The sequence below is a fragment of the Ursus maritimus genome, unplaced genomic scaffold (genome assembly GCF_017311325.1).
Source record: "Ursus maritimus isolate PB19 unplaced genomic scaffold, ASM1731132v1 scaffold_10, whole genome shotgun sequence".
Classification (NCBI taxonomy): domain Eukaryota; kingdom Metazoa; phylum Chordata; class Mammalia; order Carnivora; family Ursidae; genus Ursus; species Ursus maritimus.
This window is the reverse complement of record NW_024423344.1, coordinates 20,151,875-20,167,827: the sequence shown is the minus strand read 5'-3', so window position 1 is coordinate 20,167,827 and position 15,953 is coordinate 20,151,875. Positions and strand designations below refer to the sequence as shown.

The window sequence follows — 15,953 nt, the reverse complement described above, 5'->3', positions numbered from 1 at the left end:
AGGGAAGCTAAGTTAGGTCTTGTTTGAAAGACATACCTTGCCATAATTGAGGCTGCCCGTGGCTGGATGACAACACAGCAGTAGCAACAGTAACCACAACAGACCTTGCTCTTGCGACAGTCCTTGGAACTGCGTGTGATTCAAAAGTGTCCCATTCTTGGCCTCACCTTACTTCATCCCTTCAAATAAAAAAATCCCTCTATGAACTCATGAGTACAAAAGTCCCACCCTGAAAAGAGCCACTGGGCTTTCCCCAGGCCCAGGGAGGCAAGAGTTTCTTTGGTCTTCTAGAAGACACAGTGCATCTTGGTGGTTTCTTATCTTACCTTTCCAGCACGCCCTTTCTTTGCAAATGTGCATGCGTGTGTGAGCGTGTCTGTATGTGTACTTGAATATACACGTGCGTGCGTGTGTGAGTGTGTGCATGTGTGTGCCGGAGGGGTGGTTGTCAGTCTTCGTGGACCACACATCTCCCCCTAGACCGCACGTAGGCACAACGCCTGCCCAGGACCAGGAGGCCAGCACGGTGTGGCTGAGCACGAGGACCCCTCCTGCAAAGAGGTACAGGGGTTTGCCACAGTAATCCTGAGGCTGCTGGAAAGGGGGAACAAAATCAGGCAGGTAAACGGAAAAGACCCAGTAGTTTCCCAGAACGAACCAGAGGAAGAGGAAGAGGCTGAGGCGTGCGCGTTCTGCCTCCAGGGATAGTCCTCGTCGTCTCCGTCGATCACCATGGCCTTGGACAGAAGCCGCCTCATCCTGCTGCAGTCGGACAGCAGGAGAGACACCGGGGTTGTGGCAGGGAGCAAGGGGTCAGAGTGCAGAGCAGCAAAGTAGGGGGAGGAGAGGGGAGAGAGGGTAGGGGAGAAAAGGAAAGAGAGAGAGATTTATTATGAGTTGGAGATGCCACCGAAGAGTGAAATTGAATTTTGAAGAATTAGAACTGGCGAGAATGAAGGCGTCAGTCCTGAGTCAGCCTCCCTGGGGGCATTCGCCTTCGAGATGTGTGAGCTGCTTTGGACAAGGGATTGGTTGACTGAAATTCATCTCCCCACCCAGAGTTTCGCTGTTGCTCTGGTTGGCTTAATCGGCCTTGAGGTCATCCTTGGCCTTCCTGGCTCCAGTGACCTGCTCCCCCTCCCATGGCCACAGACCTGCCTGTGGTCATCAGCTGGAAGTGCCCTCTCCTCCCCGCCGCTACTGAATGTCTGTCATTTAAGCCACCGGATCTGTGACACCTTGTCCTGGCAGCCGGAACTGAGCAATGCAGACACTAAATGCTTTTAGGCACGTCGTCTTGCTTAAAACAACCCTATGGAACGCACGTTACTTTCCTCACTTTAGAAACAAAGGAGTTAAGGACCAGGAAGTTTAAGGAGCTTGGCCTAAAAGCAAGGTCACATGTGTAAAAAGTGGAAGAGCCACAGTAGATCACCAGGTCTGTCTTCAGCCAAAGCTGGCATCCTTTCCCCCAGACCATTCTGTGTCACTGCCTCTTCCAGTAGCTTCCCTCTTTGGTGACCCTCAAATGTGGCCCAGGCCCTGACCTCACCCGCATATAGGCTGATGGCACCCAAGTCTGCAGCTCCCTTCCAGAACTTCCCCCCACACTTCAGAGTATCGTCTGAAGCTCCACTGAGTACAGTAGGGCCCTTGGCCAAGTATGTTAACAACAGAACTTATTATCTTCCATATTCCCCTCATTTGGTGACATGGCCCAAGCCAGGAACCTGGGATGCTCCCTGCTTCTCACCTGGCCCAGCAAAGCTGCGATGCTGGTTATACCTCCAGTGATTCCTTCCGCACTAGAACGAAGGTCCAGCTGTGTTTGGTTCACCGTCCCTCTTGCTCACTTTCCTCAGTCACAACACGTGGCTCGCACTTCACGGGTGCCCTTTGCTCTGCCTTGGGGTCCCACCGTCTTCTCACCCCCAGTTCACTGTGTCTATCCAGTCACTGTCTTGTGCAATGATGACCGGAAGCCAGGTGGACAGACTTTCCCTTCTCCTGTCCTAGCACACTTTACCACACATGACTTTGTAACATGGATGCCTGGTCCTGATGCTGGACCCTCTGCCCTGTGAGGAACCCCCAGCAGGCTTTCCTGCTACCTCCAGGCCACTTGACAGGCCCACTCAGTTCCAGATGCTATGGGACCGTGCCTTGACCCACCCCTCCATGCCTCCAAATCCAAAGTCAATTTTGGTCCTTATTTTCCTGGAGCTCCAGGCCTTCAGCAAGAGGCTCATAAACAGATAATTACTTGTCTTGGATGCTTCCACTGACCACCTCCAGGGATCTGCAATTCCAAGCAGGGCCATGAAGCACAAGTGTGTCCTCCTGTCCTTACGAATCCATCCAGTCAAGAACACAGACCCTTGTCCTTTGAGCGTTAGTCTTGCTAATTCCTCGTAGAGAGACAAAGACCCTTTCACCCCGGTGGATAGATCCTCGCTCCCCCGATACTGCTTTGAAACACTGCTCTCATTTTAATCACGAAGGACCACCACCCCACTCGGCTCCGACGGCACTCACATGTTTCAGTTCCAGATGCTTCGTCTGAAGATGCACCCACAGAAGACCACAGGTCATCTTCGCCAAGGAATCCCGGGTCCCTGTCTTCCCTCTGTCTAGCAACTTGATCTCTCATGCTTCCCGAAGACCTACACGGCTCATCCATTCTCTCCCAGAGTCCCAAGCTCCCCACCTCTCCCAAGGCCAACCTCATGGCACCCCTAACCCATGGAGAACTGGGCTTCAGAAAAAATCTTCCAGTAACCGACAGTGTGGCAGATTGGCGAGGGGGCAGCACAGAGCTAAGAGATGGAGCAAACAGGGTTCCCTGCCGGGGCAGTGGAGCGGGTGATCGGATCAAGAGAGACAGAGGCAGAGGAGCCCAAGCTGTGCCTTTAGGTGGATGGTGATGTCAGATTTGGACGTGTCACATTTTAAATTCCGGATGCAAGTGTAGGTGGTGGGGACTTACAGAAGGGTGGGATCAGAGCCTGGGGGTGAAGAGTGACAGGTGAGACTGACTCACCTGGGGGGTCTGTGTGCAATGGTGACAGTGTCTCTGGCAATGGGCCTTGTGCAGAGGGAGGTCCCCATGCTGGAGTGAGTGCCTCATGAGCACCTTCTCAATTAATGCTCCCAGGGGAGCTGCATTACGTAAGTGGGTGCCTGGGGGCACCCCGGCTGGAGCCATGGGGCCAAAATGTCAGCAGTGATCTTCTCTGGGTGGTGGAATTTACAGGTGCTCACACTAACCGTGGAGCTGTGTATTATCATCTCTGCTTCATGGATGAGGACACTAAGGAGCAGAGAAGGTAAGTCATTTCAGCCAGGTCCACAGTGGATAAAAAGGATGAGATGGGTGTCGGTCCACACTTGTGGCCATTGTCTACACCACCCTCCTCAGATGTTTAAATCAAAGGATGTTGGGTTGGAGGGCCTCTTTACTGGGAAAATGCGACGCTGCCCATGTTTTCTAGAACTATGACTTAGAGCCCAGCTGGGAGGCAGAATATTTCCATAAGAAAAGGCGAGTGAAGGCTCAGAGAGGTCCAGAGAGCCACCTGCATGGAGCTGGCTCATCCAAGGAGGACTTCCTGGAGGAGGGTGCATGCTCTGGACTCCTGTGGGCAGGGAGAGGTGGGAGGGACCTCCCTGGAGCAGAAGTGATGTGGTGAGGGTGAAGGGTGTTGGATTTGGGGAACAGGAGAAAAACGGTTTGACGGAAAAGGGCAGCTGAGGTTGAGCAGGAGTGGATGGCACACGAGCGCTGCCATTTACTCAGTGTCAACTCGAGAGCAGCAACCTGTAAGCCTCAGTCTCCTCATCTGTAAGCTGAAGCTGATAGTACAGCTCAGGTTCCAGTTACTCAGCGCCCGTTTTCCTTCCTGGCAGGGCCCCAACCCGGGGTGTCCCCCACCCATCACACATGTACAGGGGAGAAAGTTCCAGCATCTGCCCTCCCTAGAGCGCCTCCCCCACACTCTCAGCATGCCGGAGGCAGCAGGACGCCCAAGTCCACGGATCTGGCTACCCTCCCAGGACTGCTTTGTGGGCACAGTGACCCCAGGAGAAACTGCAAGTGGGTCCCACTGCCCAGGCTTTCTGGAGCCATCTGGTTCCTTCCTCTTCTGCCAGCCTTTGCCGTTGTGAGCTTTTCCAGTAAATGACCTCTTAGCTTAGCTAGCGTTGGTTGATTTTTTGTGCCTTGTATTCAATATCCTTTCTGATACAAGTCCCTGCCTCCAAGAGGCATCACGAGGACTAAGGGCACATGGTAGGCGCTCACCGGGTGCTAGACATCCTTACTGAGCAGTAGACGACTGGAAGATGAAGTGGAGCGTTAGGTAGGTAAATGGCCACTAAATGAGTGTTTTTGAACCTTTCTTTTTATCGTGGCCCTCTGTAACAAATACAGTTTACATCACAACCTAGTAGTTGGGGGACTGTGTGTCCTCGCTGGCTCAGAGAAGTCGTGGTTTGTGCTGTTTTCCTGGCAGGACTGTTAGTAGACCCCCCTCGTACTCTCAAGAGTGTCCCAGTTTGGATGATAAACGATGTGGCCAATGTACCCAAACACACACGTGTATGTGTGTGTCACACAATACTTACCGGGCACTCTCAGAGTTTCTATTCTGCTTTTTTTTTTTTTTTAATGGACACAAACTACTGAATTCATCATCTGATCTTTCCAGTGGGTTGTGACTCTCAGTTCTTTCTGGTGACCCTGGGAAATGTCCAGTCGCTGCTGCTCGGCTTTCTCTTCAATAAAATGCAAGACTGTGGCGCTGATGGAGCTCGGAAAGGATGGTGGGCATCGCGATGCAGTGTCTCGAGAGGGTTAAATACAAAGCACTGGCCTCCCCCGCAGACTTCTCTGTCTGGGGGTTCTGTATATCTGCTTGCTGTTGCTCTACCGGTTATGGACTCGCTGCGGATTACCTCGCCATGATGAGCACAAAAATTTAATTTGGCTTCAAACAGTTTTAGATTGCCAGGGAAAAAAAAATCAATGCTGTTTATTAGGGCCCGAGTTTGTTCATTAAAATAAATTACCTTTGGGTTCTGAGCCGGGCTTCATAAAGGCCAAGTTTGCCGTTGTTAAGAGGAACAGACCCCACGGATGGTAACATCTCCACAGGAAAGTTTCAGTTCACAGCCTGCTGATGAGCTAGTCGAGTGAGAGAGGGCCGAGCAGAGGTAATTACTGCTGAAAACTTTGCCCTGTTTGGAACATCTCTATGGCACTCAATCCATCAGAGCTTTCCCCTAACACCACGGGGCCACAGGGGATAGGCAGCCCCACTGAGCACAGAGCCTCTGGGTTTCCTTGGAGCTAAACAGAGTCCCAAGCAGATCCCGTAGGGATGTTGTTAAAGGGTAGGGGGACCACGTGTTACTGCACGTTCCAGAACACTGCCCCTCAGACTGCTGTCGGGAGCTGGGGGCACTTCATAGTGAAGTAACTCAGACACAAAAGGGTCCGAGGACTTGCCCCAGATCAGACATGTTTCCCGTGAATTGAGCCAGTGACTTCTGGCTGCAAATGACAGCAGTCACCTTGAAGACATTCCTTGGATGCCCTATCAATATCTTGACCCATGCCACCAGCCAGCATCTCTTAAAGGCCCCAAGCTCCAGAAGGAAGCTGGCAAAGAAATCAGACAGTGGGTCCAAATGAAATTTTATATACAGTGTGCTTAATTGTTTTCTCTTATACTTCATTTTTATGAAACCATGTAGGAAAAATGGATGCTTGTGTGTTCTAGCTTTGGATACAGGAAGCTCTGAGGGTGGTGTGGACGGTTGGGAAGGGTCGCAGATAAATGGAGGCAGACCTAACATACCTTAGACCTGACGTGCTTTGGGCAGGTGGGACATTTCTGTGGGCCAGGGGTTTGGAAACCTAACTGCAGACTACGCAGGACCCTCCATATTTTTTCTTCTGTCACTTTTCCTGCGAAAATAGATGTCAATACAACCCATGAGCAAATCAGCTCCCTACGCTGACATAAGCCGAGAATCACGGAGAAGCACTCCTACCCCTGAGCATCTGAGTTTAACGTTTGACTGATGACTGCAGCTAACGGATTCGGTGCTAGTCAATTAAGAACGAGGAGCAAAACAGAAATAAGAGCTGCTCAAATTAAATACATTTGAACTAGCTGCAAACTCCACTGACCTTCACGGGAAACTTTTTAAAAAGAAGCACAGAGAAAGGCCAAGATTGCACTGGCTGGATTCAAAAGTAAAATTAATTGGCAGTCAGTAACTCCTTGGCGTCAACTGCTGTCAGACCAAAGCCACAACTCAGCACATCGAACTCAGGGCAGCGGGTGGGAAGCTACTGCAAAGGTGGCCAGCTCTGGGTGACTGTGCCTCGTCTGGAAAAATCCACGTCTCTGCAAGCCGACTTCAGGACCCACCTTGCTCTGTTGCTTCCACAAACCTGGGCTTCGGGGCGGGGAGGGGTGGGGGGAATGGTTCCGGCTCCCCTGAGAGTCGCAAACAATGAAAGGATACATACTAGGGTGTCTGTAAGTTACATTTCTGCAAGAACTACAAACCTTTAAGGCTCCAATGATCCCACCCACTAGCAAATAGAGAGAAATGAGGGGCTGTATGGGGCAGTCCTCCAAAAACTTCGTTCCTACAAAGGGGAGAGAACAAACGAGGATTAAGAGAAATGCATTCAAGAGCACAACGCCAGTTGGGAAGATTCAGGAGATTTCTGCAGAAGCCCAGATACGCCTCACATAAACTGTAATCTGATGGACCCCCTGCTTGTGGATGCGCCCCGTCTCACTGGCCACCTGGTCTTCAGGATGCTCAGGGAACTGAACGGATATCCCAGACATCAGGCCGAGCAGAAACCACACATCACTTCGTCTGGCTCTTAACTGGCCGTACCCTCTCTTAATGGTAGTTTTAATCCCACTAGCAATGCTTTCTCTACTTTTCTCAGGTCTCTGTCTTCTAGGCCTATTATTAACTGATGGTGGTGTGATATATTATTTAAAATATATGGAAGAAGTGCCTATTGTCCTCCGTGACCAATCTGGCTTAAATGGCTGGGCTTTGGATGGGTTCCAGAGCACATCTTGGTGGTGCAGAGACATTGACCGCTCCGAGAGCGTCCCTCACAATTCCCAGCCCCCTTGCGGGTAGCCAGTGCTGCATGACTATTTCTAACCAATGTGCTGTGGGACACTTTGGGGCCAAAGCATTTAAAAACTGACACGTGACCCTTGGTTTTTTTACCCCTGCTTTGACCCTCTGGAATCCATGGGTCGAGATGGTCAGTGCTCAAGACTGAAGTAGTTTGGAGTGTGAAGTCGTCCCATTACCCTGGGGAGTCCTCTGGAACTCCAGAGAGGCTCCTGACCCACAGTGGAATTTTCATGAGCAAGAAATAAACCTTTATAGCGCTGAGCCACTGAGATTCCAGGGCTAATTTATTACCGCAGTGCGGTAAAGTTACCCTGACCGATACGTCTGTCAACAGAGCCCAAGAAAGGGGCTGCTCACAGTAAAATCGAAGTCTTCTGTTAAAATGACATTTAAAGTTTTAGCTCTGATTTGATTTTTATTTCCCATGAATGCCTTGGCACTTAGAGGAAATAAGCCAGCTCCCCACGGCTACACCATATTCCACTGAAATTAATAAAAATTCCTGGGTAGACAGAGACCCACAAATTCAGGGCCCCGGAGTAAAATCAAATACGCACGCTGCTCCAATCATCAACCTGGGGAGGCTCGCCTTCCTAGATATCTCTGATGTTCTGCTAAAGCCATTACTAGATAGAAATACTTTCCAAGTCTCGATGCAACCTTTTCACACAAAGACCTTTAAACGCTGGATGCCAAAGTTGTTGGATAAGAACTGCCTTTCAGTCCAAAACCCAGCTGCGAGATGAACATTGAGTAATGACTTCTCTATCTGCTCATTCCTAATGAATAAAAACAGCTGCTCCTCACAGGAGGGTCAAACAGCGCACAGATGGCTTCAAAAGATCCTAATAAATTTAATAAACGCGGCTTTCCCCTTGTGTTCGTTACATATTGCTTAGCACCTACCTTACCTCTAGATTTTGCTTTCTGTCTGATCGGCAAGATCACAGTGACCCTCTTTAGGTTCTTTTTTTGGGGGGGCCCATATTATGGGGTTTTAAAAATTATATTTTTACGTCCTTTATTGTGATATAATAAATATAACAATATTTTGCCATTGTCACCATTTTTACGCGTTCAAGTCGGTGGCATTCCCAATCTTGTACATCCGTCACCACTATCTAGTTCCAAAACTTTCTCAACGCCCCGAGCAGAAACTCGTAACCACAGAGCAGTGCTTCCCCAACACCCTCGTCCTGCAATGAGCGCAGTGATTTTAGCATAATGTCTATGGGAACGGGCCTTGTAGGTTCTTGCTTCATGTGAACAGCCTTGTTAGTGAATGAACTATTCCAGTTAAAGTCATTTTCCAGATAACTAAACCATAGGCTCCAAAAGCTTTTTTTCCCCCCCCTCAATAAAAATCTTTACTTGATAGATTTTTGCATAGGACATTTTTTTAAAGGATACTCCTGACTTCCTAAGCGGGGCAGAGCTGAGCCATATAACACATGTTTATTTTTGAACTCCCTGCAATAATAACAGCTTCAGGGCCTACTGAAGTAGTTGAATTGTCTGCCCTTCCACGAAACGGCCCCAAACTTCTCAGCTACTTTAGGTCTGTGTTTTAGTTTCTTCTTTTATTCCCCATCAAGCTGTCCGCTTTCGCTTATTACAAACCTAAGGGTACTATTTTGGTTAGTTTTTTGTTTTTTAGTATTTAGCTGATATTTTTTTACTGAGTGAAATTCACAAAAAATAAAATGAACCATTTTAAAGTGAAGTATGCAGTGGCACTGAATGTATGCACAAAGTTGATTAACTGCCACCTCTATCTGGTTCCAAAGTATTTTCATCACCCCAAAAGGAAACCCCAAACCTGTTAAGCAACTAGGGTACTGGGGTCTTATTCAACAACTCCCATGCCCTTTTAATTTCTACTGCAGTGTGCTGTGAACTTGGAGGCCAGAACACCAGGCTTGCTAGGTCTCTACTGAAATGGGACCAGCTAGGTTCCGTGTACAGAGCTCAGGGGCCCCGTGAGCGACACTCCAGGGCCTCCGTTTGATTTCGCTGACTGACACATGACAATGATTTTTAGCTTCTAGGGAGCTTCCCAGTCCCTCGACACTTCACCATTCTAGATTATTGAGGTTATTTAATATATGTGACTTACGGAAGGATTTATTCATGCATTCAGCAAAGGAAATGTACAGGGCACTTGACATTACCATGGCATTTCTTATACTGCTCACGACAGGCTGCCTCACAGGAGCACAGGAGCTGGGAAGGGGCCTTGGGAACCCTCAGCCCATCGGCCCCCAACCTGGTCCACTGGTACCACATCATCTAGCCCCAGATTTTTAAAAGCAGCTACGTGTCCCCACCCCGGACATATTGCCTCAATATCTCCCAGGGCAGGACCCAGGACTCAGTCTTTTTAAAACGTTCAACCAAGTCATTCTGTTATGACTACTACGTGTTTGGAAATCTTCCTCAGCCCGGCCAGCTCTTCCTAGCATACATTGTATGGTTAAAGACGCAGCGCCGTGGTCCCGTGGCTGGGTGTGGCTGACCCGTGGCATCCAGCTGCTCAGCGGCCAGCTAACCTGTGAAGGCCATGGAGAGCGGCCGCGCCAGGAGAGCGGAGAGCACCAACACGGAGCAGGACAAGGAGTAGGCACCGGGTTAGAGACACACAGACCCTTTCATTTCCTTTGCAGTGCTGTCTCCTGATGCCTCCGTGATGCCTGACCTTCTGGAAGTCAGCAGATGGCATGGAGGGAGGGCGGGGAGCAAGCCCAGACTTGCCTCTCCGAGAGAGGTGAATGTCTCCGATGATCGTGCCGCCAGGTCTAAGACCCACATTTCCTGCACCACCTCCCCGAATCTGACAGCTACTAGAACCGGAGTTTATAAGCTGCTGCTCTGCTGGGATGCTGGGATGCCAGAAGCCACCGGCGTTCGCCCAGCCAGGTGGGATCGACCCCACGCTTCCTGGGAGCCTCTCTCCGCTGCAGACGGATCTTCCCCTCCTCGCCCAAGATTCACTGACAACTCGATTTATCACTTACAGAATTTGCTTCATGAAGTCTTTTTCCCTTTCCGTTTGATACGAGATGGTCTCCTACAACTTCTCACTGACACACAGGGGAAGAGAGCTCTTAGCTGCTTGGGGCTTTTCTTCCTGCTCCTGCCACCATTTGGCCCCCCTGGCGTTGGGAGAGGAGGACAGAGGTGCGGGAGTTGCACAGGTCTGGGTCCAGTCCTGGCCCGGTCACTTGTGAGCTGTGTGGCTTTGGGCAAATTAGATGACCTCCTGGGACGTCGCGTTCTTCTGCTCACATTACATACATTAGCGGAAGCACACCCCGGCTCGGTATCGGGCGCTGCGAAGATTAGGCAAGTATCTCCCCTTGTGGCTTCTTGGTCTCCTCGTCTGTTAAACGGCCTGCACCTGCAGGTTTTGCTTGGCCAGCATTTTTTTCTTAATTATGAATTTGAATGCCTTTTGGGTAAGCTTGCCTCCCGGTTCTCGCTGTTACAGTTTTGATAACATCGCACATTTATGCGTCCTGCTAGGTTCTCATGGCTGCCCTGAGAGCGGAGACAGGATCTCGAAGTGCGTATCATCGTAACTTCTTCAGCACTCGCTGCTTCCTCTCAGTTTCTGCTCTCGTGTCCTCACCTGCCCACCTTCCCAGTCTCCCGTGCGGTTCATGTGCTCTGGCACAAGCTGCGTCACCCTGGGCTTTGGAGAAGGGCATGAGCTTTCGCTCTCAATTATTCAGCAGAGTAGTATTCGTTGGATATATTATCATTTGGTGGGTAAGCTTATGACTCATCTTGGGCCGAGCATACTCAAGCAGAGAAAAAAGGAAAGAAGCTTTCTCACTATTTGGGTAGAACTTCCAGAAGCAAGGCTTCTCTCCCTCCCTGGGCACTGGTGTGCAAGCACCGTGCTCCAGGGGCTGTTGGCTGCCGTCTTGCCACCGAGAAGGCGAGTCAGCCTGAGAAGAACACGTGGGAGACAGAAAGGAGAGGCAAGAAGAAACTAGGTCCTCAGCGGCATTTGTCACCCACTGTATTACACACCCAGGAAGCTAAACTATTTCCGTGGATATGAACCCGTAAATCCTCTTTATTAATGAAGCCAGTTTGAGTTGGGTTTTCTATTACTTACACTGAACCCTACGTAATTCGTTTAATCTACAAGGCCCATACCAGTTTCGGATTGTCAAAGATCTCAGATTTATTCGTGAATCCCAGGCCTCTCTGGAGGAAAAAAGAGCCAAGACTGCGCGTGTCTGCAGCCGAGAGCCTCACGTTCACGCCACCACAGGGCAAGCTCTGCTCCTGCTTGTCGGAGCAGAGCAGGACGGACAGGGCAGGGTGCTGCCCCCCCCCTTCAACGGGCCCCGTTAAGTTGCCCTTCATGCCAGCCTGGACCTTCCCCTCCAGGAGATGTCAAGGAAAACAGGCGCGCAGAGTGACTGGCCCTAGGGTTCGCTCCTCCCTTCAAACCATCCTTCTCTGAATTAGCTCTACTGCTGACCATCAGAGCTGGCTTATCACGGATGCGCCCCCCGGGCACTCACACAGGGCCCTGTGCCTAGGACGCCCCTGCATTTGGTTCGATGCTCTCCTGCTGCTGTCTTGACTTGCTTAATGACTTTATCTTTGAACCTGTATCTCGTCAGTGAAGTCCAATGGGACAACAGAGCCTGTATGTGAGAAGACATGAGCGATGTGGGGGTCTGCCCCTTCTTTGGTGTCACGTTCTTGAATTCTGGAGGGCCCACGGGCTGTGGGAGTTCAGCAAGACTCAAAACGAATACCAGGAAGCGCATTACAAGGAAGCAGGTGCGCCGACAACCCCGAGGGACACATCTGAACCAGAATTTGCCTCAAATGCAGACAGAAGGACGCCGTGTACTAAGAACACCAACGGCCAAGGAGCCCTATCACCTCCTTTCTTCCGCAGGTGACCTCCCTTAGTGGCCAGCCATTTACGCCAACACGATGCCACACAGGAAAGGGACCATCCTTAGTTCCTTTGTCGTTCGGGCCTCCCTCTCGCATCACAGTGTTGGTAGAAAGCACACATTCTCAAGAAACGAAGTGAAAGCAGCTGTGATCGTTTTGCGCAGTGTTTCTACTGTTCTAGGAAAAACAAAATCCGTATGCACAGAAGACCTAGGAAACACAAACGTGTCCCTTTGGCAATTCCACATCTGAGTCAAATGCTCTTTGTGTTTAAAACTGTCATCATGGGACACCTGGGTGGCTCAGTCGGTTAAGTGTCTGCCTTCGGCTCAGGTCATGATCTCAGGGTCCTGGGATGGAACCCCTGCTCAGTGGGGAGTCTGCTTCTCCCTCTCTTTCTGCCTGCCACTCCCCCTGCTTGTGCTCACTCTCTCTATCAAATAAATATATGGAATCTTAAAAAAAAATAAAAAATAAAACTGTCATCATACAATAAATATTAAAGTGAATGGTAAAATTTATGCTAGTAATTTAAAATTGTGAATAAAACATGTTTTTATTTTTGTTTATTTGAAACAATATTAATTAGGAAATAAAAACATACAATGACATTTCAAAAGAGGTTGCTGAAGAAAGGATACATTTTATGTTGCAGTACCTTGAACAAGGATTCCCCCTCCTCCCCCCGCTTTTTGAACAAGGAGTTCTGTATTTTCATTTTGCACCCGGGCCTTGCAAATACTTCAGCAGGCTCTGCTGCCCGTGGGGGACACAGCACGGCTGGCAGTGTGCCCAGGTAAAGGGAGAATTTTAGGAAATCCAGACATGTCTGTTTTAATTCCCTCTTTAAAGTGGAGGTCAAAGAAGAAATTACTTGCTGGGAAGTGATAGGAAAGCAAGAAGCTGCTGCATCGCATCTCGATTTCTGGCCTTGAGCTTGTTACCAGGATGATAAAGTGACCAGCATCCCGGAAAACCCTTCCCTGTGCTGCAAGCTTGTGACGGATGGCGTCACCTGGCCACATGTGGAATCCAAGGGTCGTGTTCGGTGACACAGACGTGGAACAGGCCCTAGGGGAGGCCCCTGCAGGGAGATAGAGCCTCAGGCCAGAGCCTCCGTAACGACCACCCCGAGGAGAGCTTGAGCACTCGGCAGCGGGAGCCAGACCCCCGGAGGCCACTTCCCAGGCCGGGCCCACAGCCGGCCCTGGGGACTGCGAGCCCGTGCCCCTGAGCTTTCAGCGTCCTCATCTAAAACACAGCCATATTCTAGGACTTTCCTAATAGATCTGTTAAAATGATCGAGGGTCACAGCCCACATAAGGCACGAAACACAGGTCTGCCGCATGACACCCGTGGCTAAGTGTCAGCCACTGTCATTATCACCACTATGATCATTACTCAGGGTGTGCGACTGCCCTTTGATTTCAGACCCCACCTAGGGACCAAATGGGGAACCGAGGGAGGCCCTGTGCTTCCCACGGACTTCGAATGAGTTGAGCAGGGACAGTCCCAGACCCGAGCTCCCTGTGCAGAGCTGGCATCAGACCGCGCCCACTGCTCACAAGGGGCCCCCGTCTGCAGCACCGTGGTCTGGGCCTACGGCTCAAATCCACTCTCTCAACCTCCGAGACATCATTCTCGGATTCTCTGGCCACGCTAGCTACAAAATCAGAATCTCTCCAAACAGGGTCTGGGAATTTGTGTCTGAAAGCAACCACCCGGGACGGTGAAGTAGGCCGTCCGCAGGCCATCTGTTTCATAAGCGGGGCCGGAGAGCTTTGTGCCAGGCCTTCCTTAGATCCTGTTTGCTCGGGGCAGCACGAGGTGCTGGGGCTGTGGGGCTTCGCTGGGGTGCAAGGAATCCGCATTTAACAACACCGGGGTTTCTTTAAACTTGGTCCTAAGAAGGACCAACCCAGACCTGGCAGGGATCAGCAACCCGCACCACCACCCCATCCCCCACCCACACCTCCCGGGAGAGCTGGTTCCACAGTCATGGGTCATCCGAGTGCCCTCAGGACCTCGCTCAGGCCAGGACGGTGGCTTGACAGCACCGACCACCACTAATAAATACTGCTGTGCTTCTGAGCTTCTTGAGCACGGATTCCAACGCGGCTCAGAGCGCTGCCTTCTGGTTTCTGATAAAGTGAGTCTCTATCCAGTCAGTTGGAAAGAGCTCGGTGACAGAGCCGAAGCAGCAGAGTCGCAAAGGAGAAAATAAGTCAGAAGTTAGAGCAATGTGGGAGGACGTTAGAATCAGAGGGTTAGAGCCAGACCATTCTTTATGCCAAGAGCACAGATAAACTGAGTCCTGACTTAGCGAGAGGGCGAGGAGGAAGACGGCATCCGGAGTGGCCGGGTCAGCATCCCTGCTCACGCCTTCAAGTGCGTTTAACTCTGCCGTTCCCACCAGCCTGGTCGGAGACATAGGAGCACCCCACCGTGGGTCAAAGTCGGCAGCCGGAAGTATTCAAAGCATTTTTTAAGAGAGATTTTATTTATTTATTTATTTGCCATAGAGAGAAAGAACAAGCAGGGGGAATGGCAGAGGGAGAGGGAGAAGCAGGCTCCTCGCTGAGCAGGGAGCCCGACACGGGACTCGATCCCCGGACCCCGATCATGACCTGAGCCAAAGGCAGACGCTTAACCGACTGAGCCACGCGGGCACCCTCAAAGCATTTTTAAAAGGGGTAACCTTGATAGGAAAAGTGGACAGCTTTTAGTTTAGTCTGTTCTCAAGGTTCTCCAGAACCCGTTTCCTATGAAAAGCAAGTCTATACCCTGCTCTTGCCTTTAATATGGTAACCAAGACTAAAAGCCAGTTGTTTTTCTCTGCAACACCACCTTTCAGGGGTTCCCCTGACTACCGAACCCCCAGCAGGCAGGTGGCAAAGGGCGCGGGGGGATAACCTCAAAGTAGACTCCTCTTCTTTCCAACTGCCCTCCCCACTTGCCTGTACCCTCAAAGGCACAAACGCCATCCCCTACGCCCCGCCTGTCCCCTCCTGGTACAGCCAGTGGTTCAGTCTCTGCCTCGTCTTTCCCGCCTGTTCCTCTTGCCCTCCTGTATCGGCACCTGCAGCATCCTCTCACCTGGCCTGTTTCATAGCCACCTGCTCAGCCCCGGAGGTCACGGCCGGTAGCAGCATGCAGGGGGTGGAAATCGCTCAGCGCCTAGCCCGCTTCATCACAGATAGTCACCCATGCATTTTTGTATTTGACAGACGTTTGGGGAGATGCAAAACGGGCACGATGAACCACACCAGCTTAGACCTCACAACCTCACAAGGGAGACGGGAGGCATACCCGACGAGCAGTGCAGATCAGTGGGCGAAAGGGGCCAGCAGAGGTGCACAAAGCAGTAAGAAGCCCCGAGGAAGGGAATCCCCGGGGAAATCAAGGAACACTTCCAGGAGGAAGTGATATAGCCCTGGTGTTATTGGGTGGGCAGGGTTTTGAAAGGCTGAGTTGTGGCGAGATGGCTTTTCAGTCAAAGGGAAATTCTTAGAGGAGACAAAAGATTCAAGTGAGAAAAGTTCACAGTGGTTTTGGGGAGTGTAGCTGAGCATAGGTCATTTTGTAATAGACAAATGAGGGATGAGATTGGAAAGAGATATTGAGAATAGAGTGTTTTTGGATTTTATTAGGAAGATAAAGGGTGTTGAGGGATTTGGAGCTAGGGGTGACATAATCAAAGTCAAACTGCTGGAAGAAGGATGGGGCCATGGCATGGTGACAGGGCAGGAGACCGGTGGGGAGGCTGACCTACGATCTAGACCGGCGAGCCATCGAAGGTACAGGCTGGGCAGGGCCTTGAGTACCAGTTGGTTGTGGTAATGCAG

The 15,953-nt window shown here is 50.8% G+C and overlaps 1 protein-coding gene across 1 annotated transcript; it reads right to left on the bottom strand.

Moving 5' to 3' along the window:
- Positions 1-448: 448 nt before the first annotated feature.
- On the bottom strand, positions 449-9,807 carry TMEM272 (transmembrane protein 272; the record flags this gene model as incomplete). Its single annotated transcript, XM_040620955.1, is given in 5 exon segments — positions 449-519; positions 522-683; positions 686-789; positions 6,580-6,661; positions 9,732-9,807. Coding segments are annotated over 5 exon segments (495 nt in total), but the record flags the coding sequence as incomplete, so codon positions are not given.
- Between the last annotated feature and the right edge of the window lie 6,146 nt (positions 9,808-15,953).